The sequence below is a fragment of the Ictidomys tridecemlineatus genome, chromosome 7, assembly GCF_052094955.1.
Source record: "Ictidomys tridecemlineatus isolate mIctTri1 chromosome 7, mIctTri1.hap1, whole genome shotgun sequence".
NCBI classification, from domain to species: Eukaryota; Metazoa; Chordata; class Mammalia; order Rodentia; family Sciuridae; genus Ictidomys; species Ictidomys tridecemlineatus.
The window spans coordinates 198082402-198104250 of NC_135483.1; the positions used below are offsets into that span (position 1 = coordinate 198082402).

The 21849-nt window shown below is 52.5% G+C and overlaps 1 protein-coding gene across 3 annotated transcripts in view; it reads left to right on the forward strand.

Moving 5' to 3' along the window:
* Positions 1-21808, forward strand: part of Ppp1r7 (protein phosphatase 1 regulatory subunit 7) — a 29489-nt gene extending 7681 nt beyond the window's left edge. Inside the window, exons 5-11 of one of the 3 annotated variants that reach the window (XM_040268212.2) lie at positions 294-424; positions 1157-1319; positions 2911-3027; positions 4116-4220; positions 7524-7610; positions 12781-12929; positions 15636-15771. In XM_040268212.2, the coding sequence (XP_040124146.1) occupies positions 294-424; positions 1157-1319; positions 2911-3027; positions 4116-4220; positions 7524-7610; positions 12781-12929; positions 15636-15639 (756 nt within the window). In that variant the 3' untranslated portion in view covers positions 15640-15771. Of the gene's footprint in view, positions 1-293; positions 425-1156; positions 1320-2910; positions 3028-4115; positions 4221-7523; positions 7611-12780; positions 12930-15635; positions 16957-21522 lie in introns of those variants that run through there. The other 2 variants (XM_040268213.2, XM_005339632.5) reach the window with 2 other exon arrangements.
* Positions 21809-21849: the final 41 nt, after the last annotated feature.

A 21849-nucleotide genomic window follows, 5' to 3' on the forward strand; every position in this document is an offset into this window, starting at 1 on the left:
GAGCCTCCAAAGGCTCATTCTGCCAGAACACGGCTTGTGTTTCAGCCCCAGACCTTTCCTCCCTCCCCAATAGGCCTACTTGGTATGTGGCCTACAAAGCCTCCTCCCTTTGGCCTCTGCTTGTCCCCGGGTGGGGAAGGACAATTCCAGCTTCATACCTCTGCCCACCTGCCTCTGGAAGGACACCACTTTTCTAGGAAACAGTGAGAAAAGTAGACCGTGTCTTCTGGCTAAGAAGGCTGGCTCTGCAACCTGCCCATTGCCTGTGTCAACTGTCCTCTTCCTGTCCCCAGACTCTGTGCCTTCGTCAGAATTTAATTAAATGCATTGAGAACCTGGAAGAACTGCAGAGTCTTCGTGAGTTGGATCTATATGACAACCAGATCAAGAAGATCGAGAATCTGGAGGCACTGACACAGTTGGAGTGAGTGGGAAAACCCAGAGGAGTTGGGACTGGTGGGGGAGATAACTGGATAGGGGGCAGCCAGCCTCCCTGAACCAACACCCTCCGGAGGCCACCTCTGACACAGGGTCCTCCCCTGCACCTGGCTCCCACCATTTTTTTGCCTGCTGTGTCCAGGGCTCCCAGTGGGCACAGCAGCTCCTGTGTGCCATCCCCTTGCTAGTCGGTCTTAACTAGAAAACTGGCATGGGACTCTGGCCAGGCTCCAGGGATGAAGGCAAAATCAGGAAGATGAGAACTTAAATCAAAAATGTCCTTTTGCCCTTTGAACCCTCTTTTAAAATAAAGAATTCACTGTCCTTCTAATTAAAGGAATCAGGTCCTGATAAGTAACTTTACCTGGACTTCTGCAAACCCTCTGTTGCTTGTTGATCTTTGTTTGTTTTCAATTCAGCACTTCTTAGGTTCATTCTGTGTGCAGCACCTGGTGCTTGGTCCTCCCCTGGACCCAGTTGTGAATGGAACCTGGTTTCTGCCCCACACACAGACCTAGGAGACAGTGTCAGGTGCCTGGGCTGCTCTAGTGCACTCTAGGTCCTGGCAGCCTCACCACTGTGTGACAGACCATTCAGGGCTGTGGTCAGACCCTGTGTCCACAGTGGTGATGCCACCTCTGAGCTAGTTAAATTCTAACTCATGTGCATTCTGTTTTCATTTTTATTTAAAAAAAAAAAATGTTTTGCTTATTCCCAGGATTCTAGATATTTCTTTTAATCTACTAAGAAACATTGAAGGGATTGACAAATTGACACGGCTGAAAAAACTCTTCTTGGTCAACAATAAAATCAATAAAATTGAGAATATAAGCAACTTACACCAACTGCAAATGCTGGAGCTGGGGTCTAACCGCATCCGGGTAGGTGCAGATAATGCCTGTGGGTGTCCTGGGGAGCCGCCGGGTCTGCCTGGGCCACCTGGGCCACCAGGGAGCACACCAGAGGTGCACTTGGCTGGGTTTCTCTCACAGTGTTGTGGTTCTTCAGAAAAAGGGAAATTATTATTATTATTATTTTTTAAATTGCTAACTAGAAGTCAATATTAATCAGAATACGTGGGGTTGGGGATGTGGCTCAAGCGGTAGCGCGCTCGCCTGGCATGCGTGCGGCCCGGGTTCAATCCTCAACACCACATACAAACAAAGATGTTGTGTCTACCGAGAACTAAAAATAAATATTAAAAATTTTAAAAAAAAATATTAATCAGAATACGTGCCCATACTAAGTGGTCTGCCATGTCTTCAGCACATAGATTTTGGGGGCCCCAATTCACACCCTTCCCAGCTGGCGTTTGCCACAGCCAGCCAGCCAGCCTGGAAACCCCGCTTCTGAACTTGTTCCCTGCTTATGGTTTTCTCTAGGGAGCCTCCAAGATAAAGGTTCCCCAAACACAGCTAGGTGTTCCCTTCAGTGATCTGCCCTCTGAGAAGCAAGTGGCATTTTGCTGAGAACAGTACTGGGCTGGTGCTTCTCCTGGACTGGGTCCCCTGGCAAGGTCCGATCTGCTCTTCTCCAGGATCCATTTGACCTTGAAGACAAGGTGCAAAATGGAAAAGGAGGCTTTGAAAAGCAAAGGTAGTATTCCACAGAACCAGGATCAAGTCCTTTACCAGCTGAGAGTCCTGTGAAGAGTCCCCGCATCTGATGGAGCACAAACCTGGGAGGTCACATGTGGATTGATACTGGGGCATGAATCTGCCCAACAGGAAGAAAGGAGGGTCCCCCTGGGCAGGAAGGAGAACCATTCAAGCCCACAGCAATGGAGGAGTGTTTGGTAGTAAAGCCTTGGAAGGAAGAGAGCCCAGCCCCCAGGATCCTCATGGAAGTTTCAGGATCTGGAGATCTGGAGGCCTGAGTCAGAGCTGCTAGCATCTCACTCTTGGAGACCTAGGCTCAGGGGAGTGAGTGCACTTTGACACGTACAAGATAAGATGAATATGCCAGCCCGGGCCAGAGAACTGGAGGGACACAAGAAAGCTGCTCCATGAGTTTCTTTTTTTTTTCTTTTTTTTAAAGAGAGTGAGAGAGAGAGAGAGAGAAATTTTTAATATTTATTTTTTAGTTCTCGGCGGACACAACATCTTTATTGGTATGTGGTGCTGAGGATCGAACCCGGTCGCACGCATGCCAGGCGAGCGCGCTACCGCTTGAGCCACATCCCCAGCCCCGCTCCATGAGTTTCAAACTGTTCCCTGGAACCCCAGAGGTCTAAAAACCCTCTTGGGGTTTGAGAGTCTGGCCAAGAGACAGGGCCTTGGACCCCACCCCATCGTTTTCCCGTTTTTCATTATATATTTTCCAGTGAGATTTCATTGGAAAATTCACAGAGCAGATGAGAAGCTGGCCTAGTGTCCTTGCTGAAGCCCAGGTTGCCTTGCCTCCTGGTCTCGGGCCTCACTGTCCCACATAGTCCCCAGCACAGTGCTGACTGCCCTTCTGTCCTCTTCACAGGCAATCGAAAATATCGACACATTAACCAACCTGGAGAGTTTGTTTTTGGGGAAAAACAAAATCACCAAACTTCAGAACCTGGATGCACTTACCAACCTGACCGTCCTCAGTATGCAGGTACTGGTACCCCCAGCTTCCTGGCAGGGCCTGAGCCACAGCTACACCCAGCATCCACAGACCACATACTCTCATATGTGTGCCCAACTAACAGTTTGTTTTTTGATAAATGTTAAAAATTTCAGGCTGGCCTAGTGGTAGGGTATTTGCCTAGCATGTGTGAGGCACTGGGTAAATTTTTTTTTTCTTTTTTGTGGCAATGAGGGTAGAACCCAGGGTCTGAAACATGTTAGGCAAGTACTCTACTGCTGAGCCACGGTCCCAGCCCCCATACCCCCACTTTCCCCCTAGACAGGTCCTCACTGAGTTTTCCAGGCTGGCTAGAACTTGGGATCCTCCTGCCTCAGCTCCCAGGTAGCTGGGACTATGCGCAACCATACCCTGCTAAAATTTCTTTCTTTAAAGATCATGTTCTTTTTTTTTTCCTATTAGCAGTTAGATAATGAGGTAGTTTTCATTTACAGGTCAGAAGACCCTCCCAGAGGGTCCAGGCCCTGTTGACAGCAGCAGAGGGGCAGCAGTCAACACTCAAGTGTGCCGGGCCTCAGATGACCAGTTGGGGTTTTGTTTGGGGGGTTTGTTTGTTTGGCTTTTGTCAGAAGCAAATTTGTGAAATGAGACCCTTGAAGGGAGTTGTGACTGGATGCTCTAGGGACAGCCTGGCATGGCAGGTCCCACTGACCACCAGTGATGTACATACAAAACTACTCTGATCCTTTGTAAAGCAGATGTTTGCAGAGTGAAAACAAGTTCTTCAGGTCCAACTTTTAAAAGAAATGATAATTTGTTTCAAAATATTCAGTGATTTTGATATTTTAAAGTTGTTAAATTTAATTCAAGTAAATCTTCCTAAGTACATCTAAAAAGAGTTCCTAATGTAAGAAACTGAATTTCCATGTATGAATTTTAGTGTTGTTTAACAGACTTGGTCCTCTTTCCAGTCTGCACAAGCTCCATTCTAGCACATTTTAAATGAAATACCCTATTAGGATTCTTCAGAATAATAAGGAGCTCCACGTCCTAAAACCCTTTATCTCTCACTCTCTGCACTGCTCCTTGCTCTTGTGACTCTGGCTCTCCCCTCACAGAGCAACCGGCTGACGAAGATCGAGGGCCTGCAGAGCCTGGTGAACCTGCGGGAGCTGTACCTCAGCCACAATGGCATCGAGGTCATCGAGGGCCTGGAGAACAACGTAAGCACCTACTGATCTGTCTGGGGCGGAGTGGGGGGTGCCAGTGGGCAGGCAGCTGGCGGCCTGCATACCCTGCCTTCAGGACTGGTCTCAGATAGACACTCTGCCCGAGTGCGTTGAAGGGCCCATGCGCTACACCATGGCCACGTGGGGGATTTCAGGAGGCCTTTGCTGGCATGTCCACCACGCAGTCTAGGCACAAATGGGAATGCTGGCATCAGCAGCCCTCTCTCCCTCCTCCCTCCTGGCCACTGAACTCACTGCCCCATGCCTGCTGCCTCAGCCCCTCCTCAAGCTGCAGGGGTCTCTTGGGGCCACAGGGCAAGGGGCTGTCAGCTGCTCTCAGGAAGCTGCTCCTCTCCACCTGTCCACTGCCCCTGCTACTTCTCACCAGTCTGCTCCTACTCCCCGATCCACCCTGCTCTCCCCTCACCCTCTAGACCCTCTTCCGCAGCTGCCTTCAGCTCATCCTGCTGCTGCTCAGTGCAGAAGTCAAGACAAATAAAATACTTTTTCTCACTCAATTTTACTGTATTTTTTTTCCCCCTGTTTTGTTTAATTGCCAGCAAATGTAACCAGAAGGGTCACTTTTGTACTGTCAAGGCAGTGTTTCAGTCTCATCTCAGGCTCCTTTGGCTTTTGCCTCAGCCAGGACCTGGATGCCATTATTACTGTTATAGAAGGAAAAAGATGTTTCTAATTTCAGTTCACCAATATCTAAAAAAAAAATATTGGAAAAGTTGGACTATACCTGTGGGAAGTTTGGTCACCTTCCTTCAGTTTTGCACTCAAGAGTTTATAAAACTGGTGTGCAGGCCAGGTGTTTGCTTCTGCAGTGCAGGATGAGCAGGAGTGGGAGCGTTCCTGGTGGTGGGATGGGGTTCTGGCTGTAACAGGGGGGTTGCAGGAAACAGGTACACAAGCAGCCCCAACAAGGAGCCTGTGCCAGCAGACCCACTGCTGCGGAAGATGGGACCTGTTCAGCAAGCAGGAGAGAGGCAGGAGTGCAGAGTCTTACCTTGGCCAAACACCAGACCCTCCCTGGGCCTCTGGAACAAAACAGTGGCATCAAAGATGATCTCGTGACTAAGACATTCACTGTAACTGAATGTACCAGTGTCTTCACTGGAACGTTCTCAATAGAAAGCCTATGTTCACCTGGTTTTCTTCTAAGTTTGATCTCTTGGTTGAGGGGAAGAAGATAAGGGAGTATGTGATTTTTCCCAGATGGCAGATGTGCTGCCACAGATCCCCCCACCTCCGTGTCCTGTGCCCTGGGCTTTTCTCTGCACTGGTCTGGCTCATGCTGGCACCAGCCTTGGCCCATGTGTTACTTGGCACCACAGAATGCCATGACCTCTGTGTGTGTGCACTTACCTGTTACTTTTCTTTTCCCCCTTTGGTACCAGGAATTGAACCCAGAGGCACTTTACCACTGAATCACATCCCCAGTCCTTTTTATATTTTATTTAGAGATATGGTTTCGCTAAATGGCTGAGGCTGGCTTTGAACAACAATCCTCCTGCCTCGGCTTCCTCAGTCACTGGGGTGACAGGCGTGGGCCACCGCTCCTGGCTTTACTGGCTGGCTTTTGATGTCCAGCTCCTAAAACACATGAAAGTCTTTGAGTGTGCAACTGAATCCCTGAGTTCAGTGTTGAGGGGCTAGTTCTGAGAGCCAGCACCCAGTGCTCTGTCCGAGTGCCAGGTCTTCCTGCTTCACAAGGCCTAGGTTGACCATGCAAGTTTCAGACCCACAGGGCAGGCAGAGTGCTGGCAGCAGGCAGCTCCTAAGACCCTTTTTGCTCTGAAGCTCCCTGAACTCCTGCCCTGTGCACTCAGTGCTCAGTACTCTGATCGGACATAGCTGGGTCAGCAAGAAGAGAGAAGTAGAGGAGCCACGTGGCTGTGCCCACACCAGTCCCACTCGAGGCGCAGCATGGTGACCAGGTAGCTTGCTGCAGGGTGGCAGCTCTCACACCCATGCACTTGTGTGACTCTGCTGGTGCTCTCAGATGTTAGGTGTGCAGGCCAGGGAGGAGTGCCAAGGCCACAGCTGCCAGCCCAGCACTTGCAAGCGTTTGTGGGGTTTTATATTTTATTAAGATGTTTCTTAACTTTCCCTTAAAATCCAGGAGAATTTGTTGGGTATGGTGGCGCATGCCTATAATCCCAGTAGCTCAGGAGGCTAAGGCAGGAGGATCCTGAGTTCAAAGCCAGCCTCAGCAAAAGCCAAATGATAAGCAACTCAGTGAGAACCTGTCTCTATGTAAAATACAAGATAGGGCTGGGGATGTGGCTCAGTGGCTGAATGCTCCAAATTCAATCCCTGGTACCAAAAAAAAAAAAAAGGAGAATTTGGAATTAGAATACCAGGAATACAGTAGAAAATGGAAGACAAGGCACCTCACTCAGGAGCACTGAAGGGCAAAGAGGAGGGGAGGGACTGCTGTCCAGGCGTTTGGCCAGTATGAGTGATGGCCTTCATTTAGAAAAACTTGCTGGGTGGCTTTTAAGTACACTGTGTCGAGCAGTGTGACGACTTCACTTTCACCATGAGATTGTGGTTTTTGAAACCTTGAAGCTCTGAACTTTAAAAGTCACCCAGGCTTAGCTGATATGTTAGAAGTGTCTCACACACATCTGTAGAACAGAACCCAAAACACCAGGCTGTGTCCTCCTGCACAAACCGTCTGTGTCAGTGCTCAGCCTGCCCAGACGCTGTCCTCTGTGGCTGAATGTCACAGTCCTCCAGCTTCCAATCCCGTCATCCCTGGGTCCCAGCAGGGTGCAGCTCCAGCCTTTGCTCAGCACTGAGCTTTCTGGCCTGGCTCCTGGTCACTTCACCCCAGGTGGAAGGGCCTCTGTTAAGAAGACAGGTGTAGGCCAGAGTGCCTCCTCCCACCTCTGCTGTGTGCCTGGCCAGCTTCTTGCCTCACTGGGCCCCAGGCTCTTTTCTAGTGAGAGGTGTTTCATTTGCAAGAATGGAACACTGAATACTTGTTGGCACAGTTGTCACCCCTTCTTCAGAGCCCAAGGTCTCGTCTCACTGGGGCCCTCAGTAGACCTAGGGCTTGGGAACTGACATCGCCAGCTTAAACTGCCAGGGAGGGCTCTGTGGGCAGCACTGAAGCCAGAGCCTGGCTGGGAAGGGCTGCAGGCAGGGGGCAGGCTACCTCCTCTGGTCAGCATGGGAACTAACTTACACCATGCAGCCCTGAACTCTGTACTGCCCACTGTACATGGTCACGGGGTCACTGTTGAGCTGTGGTAATCCAGGAAGAATCTTATTTTCTTATTTTAGAACAAACTTACGATGTTGGACATTGCATCAAATAGAATCAAGAAGATTGAAAATATCAGCCATCTAACAGAGCTGCAAGAATTCTGGGTAAGTTATATTCTAGGGTTGGTGGTCCTGAGCTGAGTGGGTTCTATTGAGTGAAATGTGCTAGAGGTCATGAGAAGCCCTAGGGTGTCTATGGCCTTGCTCCTCAGTGCAAGTCACAGACCAGTAGCACCCCCAGAACTGGGAAGCAGTCCCACCACCCCCGTCTCCCAAGTGCAGAATCTGCACCTTAACGAAACCCCAGGTGGTTGTTGTGCACATGCACATGGGAGAAGCCCTGTTGTATGTACGGTTAAGCCTAGAATTGTCCACTGACTGAGAGGCTTCTGGATCCAAGTGGAGAGGCGGATGCATTTAGTGCAGACACAGCCCAGCACAGTGGAAGGAGTATCAGGTGGGTTGGCCACCACCCTGGGATTTGCTGTGTTCATCGGTAGTTGTGGTGTGGCTCTGGGTGCAGTGTGGCAGAGCCCGTAGGAGGAAATCAGGATAAGAGGTCTTTGCAGCTGGGCGTGGTGGCGCATGCCTATAATCCCAGCAGCTCAGGAGGCTGAGGCAGGAGGATCATGAGTTCAGAGCCAGCCTCAGCAACAGCAAGGCACTAAACAACTCAGTGAGACCCTGTCTCTAAATAAAATACAAAACAGGGCTGGGGATGTGGCTCAGTGGTCAAGTGCCCCTAAGTTCAATCCCCGGTACCGCCCCTCCCTAAAATAAAAAGGAGGTGTTTCCATCCTCTGAAGAGGCTGAGAAGTGACTGCAGCATTGAAGTCCTTGGTGTTGGGATTCCACAGGATCCTCCCAAGTTTTGCCCTCCCCTCACGTTGTCCCCTGCAGGAGGCATGGCACATAGCACCTGAAGTGCTATGGACTGATGTCCTTGGATGCAAGGTCTGTGTGAATTCTAAGGGGTGATCCCTTCTGTCTTCCACACTGTTGACTGCAGTGTTTTCCTTTTCCCATCTTGAAAGATCGTCCAAGTTACCCCAGAACACAAGTAGCCCACTATGAAAATGCCCCTTGCCCCCTATTAAGAGACTGAGTCTTGGGTGGTGTCAGAACATGGTACAGAGCATATCTGGAAGAGTGGAAACAGTGGCGGGTGGTGAGAGTGCCCAGGCTGAGGGAGTCCATTACCAGGTGAGTCTGGGTGCCTGCAGCTCACCCCACAGGGAGGTGTGGCGGCCAGTAGGCCGACAAGAGCAGCCCAGAGAACCACACAGAGGAGCCAGACAGGAATGAGGAGCCCAGAGAAGGGACTGGGCATTGGTAGGAAATGGTACCGAAACAGACTTCTAAAACAGGATTCTTCTGAGTGTTCTGCCAGTGGGCAGGGTGTGGGCTGAGGCACAGCCAGGAGCCAGGGGGCGTCCCAGCTCAGGGAAGCAGGTCAGCTGGTACTTGATCACTGGGGCCAGACAGTACCTGACCCTGGAGCAAAGAGTCACCCTGTTTCCGAGACCACAGAAAAAGGCCATGGACAAAGCAGAGTCCATCCAGGGCTCTGAGTGTCCCCTGCTCCCCGGCTCCTCTCACAGTGGCAGCCACCTGTGAACAAGGCGGTTGGCCTGTTTTGCAGATGAGGAATCAGATCCAAGAAGGGAAACTGCTGACTCTGAACTCTCAGACTAGGTTCCCTGCCCACATCACATGTGAGCTGCATTGGGTCCGTAGGAGGAAATGGGGAGCCAGTCCTCAGAAAGGTTCAATGACCCAGAGATGGTAACTAGCGGCTATCCACTTGTTATGCCTTGACTGACAGAGAGCGTGCAGTCTTCCCGCTGTACTGGTGGGTACTGTTTCTTCTCCCAGAGCTGCCTGTGCTTTGGAGGTCTGTCACCAGGTACATGCACATGCAGGGCTGTGGGGTCTAGTGCAGTTCCCTCCTCACTGTTGTCCTCTTCACCCTAGTTCTGGGTGCTAACAGATCCCCTGCATCTGTCTAGGACCAGTATTTCAGGGACTCTGTCTCTACTCATCTGCTTTCTTTTATTTATTTATTTATTTATTTATTTTTTGTAGTGCTGGGCATCAAACCCTGGGCTTATGCATGCCAGGCAAGCACTCTACCACTAGCCCCACCCCAGCCCCAGCCATCCGCTCTGACCTTGTGTCCTTATGATTTACCTGTTGCTCCCTGCAGACAGTGTATAGTCAGGCTTGCTCTTTTGTCCAGGCTGGCACGGCCAACTCTAGACTACTGCCATCTAATGCAATTACATTTACTGTGTTTCCTGCCATTTTGGTATTTGCTTTTTATTTGTCTCATCTATTCTTTGTTCCTTTTCTCTTTTCTTAGATTCTTTTAGAATGAAAATATTTGTTTTATTTTATCTCTATTATTGGTGTATTTGATATACCTCTTTTGGATTTTTGTTGTTATTGTTGTTTTATTGATTGATCTAAGATGCAAAGTATATTATTAATTTACCACATTCTTTGAACAGATAATATTGTGCTACTGCACATATAATGGAAGGCCCTTATAAAAGTATACTCTGTTCTTCCCTCCAGTAGCTATGTTGTCATACATTTCATTTTCAAATATCTTATAAGCTTTATGATCTATTGTCATATCAGTTATCCTTTAAATTTAAAACAAGAAAACTCACTTATTTTGCTATTTCTGGCATTCTTCTTTTTTGTAGATCTGAGTTTCCACTGGGTATTTTCCTTCTACCTGAAGAATTTTAATATTCTTCATTTTTAATCTGCTTGATTTGTCTTCAGAACCTCTACTTGGCCTTCCCTCTTGAAGGCTGGGGCTATGGGTAGGCATGGTTTTCTTTTCCTGTTCCATGGTCCTCTGGTTTGCCTTGTTTCCAGGGAGAAATCTCTGATGGTTCTTATTTGTGTAACTTGTCTTTTGTCTTCTGACTGCTTTTTTAATGTTCTTTTAATCAATTTTTATTTTGTTTTGTTTTTACAACTCTAATACGAAGTGCCAAGGAGTAGTTTATTTTCTTTGATGTGTGAGAGTTCATTGAGCTTTTTAGATCTGTGAATTTATAGGTTTCATCAAATATGAGAAATGCCTGGGAGTCACCCTCTGAAGTCTGGCCAGCCCCAGGCCCCCAGCGTCTTCCCCTTGGGCCTTCTAGCAGCCAGCTCCTGGAGGCCCGTACCCGCGCCCCCATCTCGCCCCTGCTGTGCCTCCACTTACTGTCTCCGCCACTGTTCCTCACGATCATTCCTATCGTCTCCAAGGTCTGCGTCTCTTCTGCCATGGCCAGGTGGCTGCTGAGCCGGGGAGTGGGTTTCATACCAGATGTCATATTTCCCGACCCTAAGAAGAGCTGGTTGTTTTCAGAATCGGCTTCCCTCCTCCTCAGTCGGGTGCTCTTCTGGGAGGGTGCTGAACTGTGAAGTGTCTGGATTTGAAGGACACTGACTGTTCATCTGGCAGGAAGTGGAGCGACTGCTGGACCTACTGAGGCTTCTCTAGGCTCCCAGGGCAAGTCTGCACAGTCCTCTTCTGGGACCAACCCACCTCTGTTCCCAGGCCACTGCCCCCTGGTGTTGCTAGTGCATGTTCTGGGTGGACACACACGTCCCTGCCCGTGTTTGCTCTGGTAACTGTTCAGCTCCCTCTGCCTGGTGTCCCTACTGTGTGTGGCTTAGCTTCAGTGCAGGGTGCAAGAGGACAGACACATGGGCTTCCTGGGGCTCTTCTCCCTGCACAGCTCACACTTACCTGGAAACTCCAGCCACCTCTGCCTCCCTGGTCACCTTCTCACCTCAGCATGACCCCGGGCCTGTCTGGGCCCCTCCTCCCAGTCCAGAAAGCTCCTCAGACAGAAGCTTACGCATCTGCTGCCTTCCTCAGAATCACTGTCCTGCATCGCCTGAGGTCCAGTGTGTAGAAGCAGCTGCTTCCTGTGTCCTGCTGGCGCGTGACAGAAGTCAGGCCCAGCGCACGGCCTTCACATATCTTGAGGCAGATGCCCTCTCTGTCTACTTTCTGTTTGTGTCTGTGCAGTCTTCATGAGGGTGAGGGGATTTATCTGCTGTTGTCTTTTTTTAATTGTTAAAAACAGTACATAACAAGAGGTATCATCTTCACCATCTTCAGGTGTCCCATCTCATGACACTAAAAACAGTCATACTGTGCAGCCATCACTCCTTCCTCTCCAGAACCCAGGCTCTGCCCTCCCTGGGCACTGGCACCAGCAGCCCACATGAGTCTGGCGTGCACTCTTCTGGGCCATCCTGCTCCTGGGGTCTCACAAGCACCCAATAATGCTGGGGGCAGGCTGGCGGAATTAGAGGAGTGGACTTGGGAAGGGAAGGTGGGTAGTCAGGTGGAGGCCACTGTGAATAACACTGGACACCACACTTACCGGCATCCCATGCATGGGATCCCCTGCGACTCGGCAGCCTGACTGAAGCAAGAAGATGGCACATTTGAGACCAGCCTCAGCAATTTAGTGAGGCCCCGTCTCAAAAAGGGGTGAAGAGACTGGTAGAGCACCCTGCACTCCATCCCCTACGGCAGAACGACAGAAATGCCCACACTGAGCCAGTGGTTCCACATGGGGACCTCCCAGCAGAGTGAGAGGTACAGATAAACGCTCACATGCTAGAGCATGTAACTGCAGTCGCGTTGCTTACAGCAGAGTGCATCTGAGAAAAGTGTGGCCAGCGGCCTTGTCATTGTTCAGGCATCATAGAGTGATTTAACCATGATGGCTGAGACATTACAAGTGCCAAGTCCTACGACACTTGCCACAGACGCAGTCTGAAGTCACCTGGACCGTCCGTGTGCCCTGTGGCTGCTATGAGAGTCACCTTGCGGTGTAAATCGCTGAGCTGTGTTTTCTTCTGGTAGAAGTGTATTTGTTGATGGTAAACGTGAAAAAGGTCAGATTGTAAAAAAGTAGAGAAGAAGCTCCTGGAGGACTCTTTTACGTAGTGCCCTAAGATCGTTTTTCACTGAAGATGTCATAGAGATCTTCCTAACCAAGTTTAGAAAGCCAAGAGTGAAAAAAGAAAACATAGACATCTCTGATTTTATAAAAATGCAGAATATCTTGCTGGTTAAAAAAGCACACCTGCTCTCTGAAAGGTCTGTCCTTCTCTGTGGTGTACAAGGTCTGTAAGCGCCATAAGAACACAGCCCACAGGAGCTAAGAGTACAGGGGGAAGGCAGGTGTGGGCCCCAGCATGGGCACCTCGCCTCTGCCTGACACAGGCTCCCTGGTCCCTTCCTCAGGGGAGTGCCTGTCTCTTTCCTCCAGCAAGAGAAGCTGCCGTCACCCTGACCCAATGCAGGAGCAGGGCAGTAGGAATCCTTGGCAAGAAGGTGCTCCTGTCCCAAGCTGTCTACTGCAAGGGTCTGTGGAACCAGCTCCCTGCCTCTGGGTAAGCAGGCCCTGCATGCATTGGCCTGTGACCAGCTCAGGCCAGATGGTTGTGGTGTGACAGGCTCCTGCTCAACAGAACAGAATTTAAGAATTTATCCTAGAACTGCCACTTTGCCTTGCGCCCTCCGGTGGAGGCAGACGGGCCAGCAGCAGTGTGCCACTTGAGCTTCAGCTCTCATGACACAGCTCTTCAGATCAGCCCACATGGCCTGAGCTCTGGGTTTTGGAAATCTAGATTCCCCAAAGCTGGTGACACTCTAGTCCCATGAAAAGGTCTGTGAAAAGAGGAAGCCTGCCTGTCACACCCCTCTGCAGGAGACCTTGACATGGAGCTGGGCTGCTTCGCCCTCCCACAGGGTCAGCTCTCTGGAAGCCACAGGACTACAGACTGGAGAAGAGAGAGTTCAGAGTAAGCCAGTGTCACTCCCTTCTGGCCTAGAACACTTTTCCAAGCAGAGCAGGCCCTTCTGCCAGCAGAGGTCAGCTGTGACGTCAGGAAGCTGTGATATGGGCATGGTGGAGGGGTGCTGCACAGAGCGGAGCCTCCCGAAGCCCATGTGGACGTCCCTCTCCATCTGTGGCTGAGAGCAGGGCAGCATGGATTTCAGACCAGCGACCAGAGAGCTGCCCTGGCTGCCCCTGAACTGGGCTCCTCCTGCCTCTGCCTCCCGAGGAGCTGGGATGTTGGCCTGTGCCACTGCCCCTGGCTTCAATAGACAACATGTGATCAATCTGTTCTTGAAATACTTGCTTCATTAACTTCTGGGAAATAGATCAATAGATGTGGATAACAGATGATTAGTGGACAGATGGATGGTAGGTAGATGATGGATAGATAGATGATGGTGATAGGCCAACCTGGCTCTGCTGTCACCTTCGTCACACCTTGGTGGTCTTTGCTGGTCCCTCCTGGACTTTTTGCACCCACAGATCAAGGGAGTGCTCCAGGGCTGAGTCCTCAGCCTTCTTCTCTTCCCCATTACTGTGTGCCTGGAAGCATCTCTGGACAGCCAACTGCTACCCCAGCAAGATGTCCAGGCTTGGGCTCTTGAGTTCTCTCCCTATCTCCTCTATGTGCTCATCTCAGTGGGCAGCATCTCTGTCCTTCCAGCTCTTTGGGCCCCAAACCTTGGATTTCTCCTGTACTTTCCCCTTCTCTTACCTGCCACATCCAATCCAGCCCTTGCCTCTGCCTCCAGAATGTGTCTAGAATTCCACCTCCTCCCCTCTGCTGCAGATGCCTGGCCCAGGCCACCAGCATCCCTTCCCTGAGCCATTTCAGGGGCCTCCTGACTTGCAGCCCTGTGTGTCCCCTCACATAAGATGGATCCTTCTCAAACACGAAGTTCCAAGCCCTTCCCTTTCACTTCAGAACAAAAGCCAAGCCCTGCAAAGCCCTCAAGATCAGCCCCTTCCCTGCTCCACTGGCCCCTCTCTGTCCTCTCCCTGGCCCCTGTGCCATCTGCTCAGTGCTGAATCCCAGCAGAGCAGAGCCTCCCACATGGTAGGCACCTCTGCAGATAAGGCAGTTCTGTGAGCCAGTGTGAGAGATGTCATGCCCGGCTGTTGAGGCTACAGGCCCAGTGGCATGTGCCACTGCCCCAGCTTCAGTAGATAATGTGTGACCCAGTGCCATGCCCACCAGCACATCTGTGACACTAAGACTCGGAAGCCCTACAGGGGGACCTACCCCACAGCCCTGGAGTGTGAGCCTGGCCAGCAGGGCCTTCCCCTCAGGGCCCTTGGTGTCTGTATCTGCTGTCCATTCCAGCTGTGCACAAGTCTCATCAAGCTTCTCGAGGCGAGTCCTCTTGACCTCCTACCCGCCTGGTTCTGCCTGCCAGCTTCCAGGAGCATCCTGCTCTCCCTCCACCATCGGGTGGCAGGCCCTGAGATGTGGCATGTGTGAAGAGTGACTTGCATAGGGCAGGATAGATATGGGGTCAGACTCAGGGCTTCGTGCTGCACCAACTCCTTGTTCTGGACTCTGCTGGGCTCTTCTCTTGGTGCCCTCTTCTCCAGGGAGCCTTGTTAGCATTGCCAGCCCAGGGCCTGGCTGCTTCTCCCACACCTGCCCTTCCCAGACATCCCACGTGTCTTGTTAGCTTCACAGGTGCTCAAGCTCTTACCAAGATAGCTTTGTTGTCCTTGCATGTCCCTTGGAAAGTGTGGGCCACTTGTGCATTGGTCACTTAAGTCTTGCCTGAGGGCTTGTTTGAGAAGTGGGAGTTCTTCCTGCTGCAGGCAGCCCCTCCAATGGACCTTGGCAGAGTGTCTCTTTCCCCTGGTGTGGCGGCATGGAAACAGCAGGGGTGGGCCTTGGGAACCAATGTGAGGTGGTTCTGGGAGCCTGGGAGCCGTGCAGTTGGGTGGAGCAGCCTTGCCTGCTGCATCAGCCTTGGGAACAGCTGTGGAGAACTGATCTGTCAGAGAGGGGCCCAGGCCTGTGTCAGCACCTGCCTGCAGGAGAGAAGTTTTGAGGCGGCACTCTGCACTGCTGCCCTGAGGCCAGACCACAGGGGATGTGGCCCCAGTGCCCAAGTGAACAGGTATATTGCACTGGAACCTGCTGCTGAGAGGTGGACAGGAGGCATCCAGGGGACAGAGGGGATGCCCACACCGACTCCCACCCTCTCCTGAGGGAGGACTTGGTGCCTCGCACCCCTTCCAAGGTCCTGAGGGCTATTCTCCCATGTGTCCCCAGATGAATGACAACCTCCTGGAGAGCTGGAGTGACCTCGAGGAGCTGAAGGGCGCCCACAGCCTGGAGACCGTGTACCTGGAGCGCAACCCCCTGCAGAAGGACCCGCAGTACCGGCGGAAGGTCATGCTGGCCTTACCCTCGGTGCGGCAGATCGATGCCACGTTCGTCAGGTTCTGAGTCACCCTGCTCCTCACCTGGTCCCTCTCCTCGGAAGAATGTCCCAGCCACGGTTTTCTAATCCACCTGTTGCTCCTGAAGGCGTCACTACACCAACAGTCACAACCCAATGGCAATAAAAAGGCCCTGGTGGTGGCCGCGTGTCTGATGCTGCGCACCTGGAGACGCCAGTGCCATTAAATCCCGCCACAAGGTCCCGAGAGGGAGCGCACACCTTCTTGCGCTCACACAGCTCCACCTCATGGTGCAGCTCGGGGTCTGAGGGTGCCCTGAGGATGTCCATGCTGCCCTGCCCTGGTGGGTGCAGGGCATCCTGATAGAGGGCTCACGCAGCCCTGGCCTGCAGCAGCCATGACCACACCTCTTTCAGACCAGTCCATGCCAATTTTGAAAAAATCATATATATTAAAAACAAAACAGGTGTGGACAGGAGGTGGTCCAGCCCTGTGTGCCCTCAGTGCTATGGCCTGGAGCCACCGCTGTTGCACAGCATGCCCTGGCAGCCTGCACGTGCTCCTCGCCACCTGTGGGAGGAGTGGAGGTGTGCAGAGGCACCCCCCAGAGGCAGGCTTTCAGCAGAGCATGAGCTCTTCTCCAAAGGGCCAGACTCCTGACCTGCTCGTGAGGCCTCCATTCCTACCCACTGTCGCCTTGGCTTCTTTAAATATGAAATTGACATCAACAGACCTACATTTAATACTTGGAGGGCATTGTCCCCCTCGGGGCCCCTCGTTTCCCCTGAAAGACATGGTCAATAGAGGTACCTTTTTCTCCCAGACTCCAGAGCTGCACTGTCCAATGTGGGGCCACTCACTGCCACCCGTGGCTTTCTCAGTTCAAATTCATTAAAAATGAATTAACAATTAGCTCCTCGTTTGCACTCACACACCCTGGGTGCTCAGCAGCCACATGTTTCTGGGGGCCTGTTTCCGTCATCACAGAAGACCCTGGGCAGTGCTGCTCTAGATTCTGCCCAGCATCACGGGGACAGACTGCCCTGGGAGCTGGGGAGAGTGAGCTGGCGCATCCCAGCTGACTCCCTGATCAGCTGCCAAGGAGGTTGCAGACGTCAGAATGGTTGGCCTGGAACTGAATGTCCGTTTCCTGGTTCTGATCCTCACCAAAATAAAGTGTGTGACCTGAATCTGTGAAGCATCTTCCTATTGAAGCAAACTCGGAAAGGAAAGCGGGCAAGGCAGGGTGTGCCCCAGAGAGAGCCTTTGCCCCACGACCCTGGAGTTCTGCCCACAGCCAAGCGCTCGTATCAGGACAGGAGAGATGTTTCTAGACACAGACTGAGATTGAGGTGGGGTGCCCCAGAGGCAGAATGCAAGCACAAGGCCAGCAGAGCTGTAGTCTGAAGAACCACAGTCTGATGTGGACAGGCAGCTTTTGCAAATGCTGAGAATCTTGAGGAGACACAAAGTGTGCACCACAGAAGCAGTCATGACCCGAGGCATGGGCTGGAGCTTTTCACTTGGTGCAGAAAGAGTGACCACAGAAAACCAGGTTGTGCCACCTGTCCTCCTAGCAGGGAGGGGAGAGGCAGTCATTTGTATCTGAGCTTAAAATAACCCCCAGTTAGGCTGGCTGGGGGGTGCCTGCCTGGAGTCCCAACTGCTAGGGACGTGGAGATGGGAGGACAGCTCCGGCTTTGGAGTTATAGGCCAGCTTGCAACCCAGCAAGACCCCATCTTCAAAAGAAGCAACCCTAGCGGGGCATGGGAGCCTTTAGTGTCCACTGCTCGGGAGACAGAGGAGGGTTGCGAGTACAAGGCCAGCCTGGCGCAAAGCAGAAAGTGAAAGGAGCTGGGATGCAGCTCTCTGGGTTCAGTCACCAGTACCAAGAAACAAAGTTCTGGAAACCTCTATAGGGCAGGAATGTGTTCTGAAACACCAGCTCCAACAGGCAGCCCATGGGGACTCCCTGGGGGAGCAGTAGAGGACCCAAGGGGCAGCCACACCTTGCCCCACGCAGGAGAGTCCCCTGAGGGAGAGGCCCTAGCTGCTCCAGCCATCTGGTTCTTACTGTGCTTGCTTGTTTGTTTCCAGGTTGGGGTGGAACCGAGGGCCTTGCATATACTAGGCAAGTGCTCTTCACGGAGCTATAGCCCCAGTCCTGGCCCCCGGGTTCTTCATCAGATGGTTTTTAAAATATACCACAATGTTGAAAAGATGAGAAGTGCATTAAATTCAGCACAGTCCTAATCAAAATACCACTTAATTTTTTTAGGCATCATTAAAGGCTAAAATGAACATAGAAGAGAAAATCCCACGATATGGTTTAGTTGCTTAGGGAAAGAGCATGAGAGACTGTACCCTTCCAGCCACAAACCCTTCATGCAGATGGTGGGAAGCCAGAGCTGCGCAGCCTGAGATGCCCGGGACCTGGGAGAAGCCTGGGTTGGGACTTGTCGGAAGAGCAGTGGTGTCCAGGATGGAACTGGAGCCCTGCCCGTACTCCCAGGGAGACACCCCTCTAACCCCAGAGCACAGCATGCAACAGACTCCTGTAGAAAGGGAGCGCCTGCATGGAGACCCTGGGCAGCAGGGAAGGGACGTCTGTGTAAAGGTTCAGTTTTGACAACCTCGATGCCTCTCGTTACACTTGATCTCATTTTGTCAATGTCTGCATTCTGTTAAAAAGTCACAAGGGTACCTAATCGAAGGGGTGCCAGGTGATGTCCATCACATCTGAAGTCTTCACCTGGCCCCAGTCAGTGAGTTCCCCACCATGCTCCTCCACAGGATTGTGCTGGCACCTGCTGCACTCCAGTGACTCCCAGGGCACCTGTCCAAAGCCCTGGCTTCCCAAAGCACGCTGTCTCTCAGAACCATTCATCCAGATAATGTTGTTCATGTCAGACCTCCTGCCTGGTGCCTGATCATTCCATGTCAACCATGCTCTGTGCTGGACACTCTAGGGCAGGGCTTGTGAATCGGCTGCAGCCGTGATGTGACCCAAACTCCCAGACATGGGCATAGCCTGGATATGTGCTCTGATGCCAGCTGTGGCCACCACTCTGTGTCAACCTCACTTCTGTCTTCAACTCACCTCCCTCCCTGTCTCTGCTACAGAGCAGACAGCCCTGTGGGGTGGAGCCTGCTGACACACTGTTGTGTGCAGGTAAAGCTGGCAACATCTGCAGCACCACATTTTCTGTGATTGTGTCCTTCGACAGTGCCACCGGACACACAGTGAGTGAGCAGTGCAGGTCCCTGCTGGGGTCTGCATCTTCTACTCCACACATGCCATGGTCTTCTTGGCTTGGGGTTGTTCTCGACCTCAGGCGGAGGGTCCTGGCTCACTGCTGGCCTCCATCCGAGAGGTGCTCTCCTGTCTGCCTCCAGCAAGGCCCTTCTCTGGCGGACCTTTATCCTTCAGCCCCTCTGGAGAGACCTGTCTGCATCTTCAGCAGCCTTCTCCGTCCCGGGCAGACAGAGGGAGTCCAGCTCCTGCACCTCTGCCACCCCGTCTCCCGCCATCCCATCCAGCCAGGGCTCCAGTCCTTCTGGGCAGCCTCGCAGACTGTGGCACGCCCTCACTGCCTCTCCGTTGGAATGCCAGCTGCCTTCTGTGTTTGAGGAGTTCCTTCTGTCTGCGTCCCAGCCCAGGCAGAGCCTCCCTGCTCTCCCCAGTCTCCATGCAGGTGCTCTGTGGACCCTGCTGGTGAGACCCATGAGCAGTCTCCATGCTGCCTGCCATCCTCCAGCCTCAGCCTCCCCAGCACTGGGGTCACAGCGTGGGGTCCACCCACCCACAATGCAAACATTTTCAAGAATGAGAAGGAAGAGGAAAGCAGAAGGGAGGACAGTGCAGGAGGGAGAGGGAGCAGGAGGGCGGACACTGTAGGAAGGAGGGGGAGTAGGAAGGAAGATAGTAGAGGAGCGGGGACAGCAGAGGGAGGGGGAAGAGGAGGAGGGAGAGGAGAGCAGGAGGGAGGGGGAGCAGGAGGGAGGACAGTACAGGAGGGGGAGAGCAGAGGGAGGGGGAGCAGGAGGGGGAGAGCAGAGGGAGGGGGAGTAGGAAGGAAGATAGTACAGGAGGGGGAGAGCAGAGGGAGGGGGAGCTGGAGAGAGGAGAGCAGAGGGAGGGGGAGCAGGAGGGGGAGAGCAGAGGGAGGGGGAGGAGGAGGGAGGACAGTACAGGAGAGGGAGAGCAGAGGGAGGGGGAGGAGGAGGGAGGACAGTACAGGAGGGGGAGAGCAGAGGGAGGGGGAGGAGGAGGGAGGACAGTACAGGAGAGGGAGAGCAGAGGGAGGGGGAGGAGGAGGGAGGACAGTACAGGAGGGGGAGAGCAGAGGGAGGGGGAGGAGGAGGGAGAGGAGAGCAGGAGGGAGGGGAAGCAGGAGGGAGGAAACTGTAGGAGGGAGGGGGAGCAGGAGGAAGAGGAAAGCAAGAGGAAGAGGGAGCAGGAGGGAGGGGGACAAGGAGGGAGGACACTGTAGGAGGGAAGGGGAGCAGGAGGGAGAGGAGAGCAGGAGGGAGGGGAACAAGGAGGGAAGGGGAGCAGAAGGGAGGGGAAGCAGGAGGGAGGACACTGTAGGAGGTAGGGGGAGTAGGAGGGAGGACAGTACTGGAGGGAAGAGCAGGAGGGAGGGGGAGCGGGAGGGAGGAAACTGTAGGAGGGAGGGGGAGCAGGAAGAAGAGGAAAGCAGGAGGAAGAGGGAGCAGGAGGGAGGGGGACAAGGAGGGAAGGGGAGCAGGAGGGAGGGGGACAAGGAGGGAGGACACTGTAGGAGGGAGGGGGAGCAGGAAGGAGGACAGTACAGGAGGGGGGAGAGTAGAGGGAGGGAGAGCAGGAAGGAGGACAGTATAGTATGGGGGAAAGCAGAGGGAGGGGGAGCTGGAGGGAGGGAAACAAGGAGGGAGGGGGAGCAGAAGAGAGAGGGAGCAGGAGGGAGGGGAGACAGAGGGAGGACAGTGCAGGAGGGAGGGGAGCCCTGGAGGGGCTGGAGGGTCTTGGCCTGCCCTTCCCACCCAGGCCCGCAGTCCATGGCTCTCTTTGGAGCAGTGGAATGTCAGGAAGTCAGAGCCCTTGGCTGTCTCTCAGTGCCTCCCATCAAGATAATGTTGTTCATACCAGAGATCCTCCTGTGGGTGAGGCTTGTTTGTCTCACCTTGTCATTGGACCCATTGCTTTGCAGCCTTCCTAGCTCCTGCTCAGCCAATGACACTGCTTCCCTGAGCAAAGTGGCCGTTGCCCCTTTGAATGTGGGCTTGGGCTAGATCTCTGCAGCCATCCTGCAGCCTTGAGGCACATGGGGTCCTACCATCTTGGAGTCATGGAACCAGACCAAGTGCTACACAGAAGGCCTTTCTTTTGTTAAACCACAATAGTTGGAGACTTATTTTTTAACTTTTACTAAATGCCTGTCTATCTTTTCTGGTTCTGGGGGTGCAAACCCAGGGCCTTGCACATGCTAGGCAAGCACTTTACTACTCAGATTCATCCCCAACCCCCCAAATGTATCTCTAAATGTTACATAATTTGATATAAAAATTATAGTCAAGGGCTGGGGATGTGGCTCAAGCGGTAGCGCTCGCCTGGCATGCGTGCGGCCCGGGTTCAATTCTCAGCACCACATACCAACAAAGATGTTGTGTCCGCCGAAAACTAAAAAAAAAAAAAAATTAAAATTCATTCTCTCTCTCTCTCTCTCTCTCTCTCTCTCTCTCTCTCTCTCTCTCTCTCTCTCTCGTCAAATAGAACTCCCATAGAAGATTTTGCACTTGGGCTCTCCCTGGTACCTGGGACCCAACAAGACGACGACTATGTTTGCTGCTCTGTTTGTCTCTGTGTGTGTCTCTGTCTCTCCTGCAAAGACCAATGCAGCTGCTGGGTGCAGTGGTGCTTGCCTGAAATACCAGCATCTCAGGAGTCTGAGGCAGGAGGATCACAAGTTTGAGTCAAGCCTAGGCAACTTAGTGAGGCACTAGGCAACTTAGCCAGACCCTATCTCTAAATAAAAATAATGCAGTGCAACTTGGAAAAAGCATCAGAGCACTTGGGCTCTAGAGCATATACACGGAACAA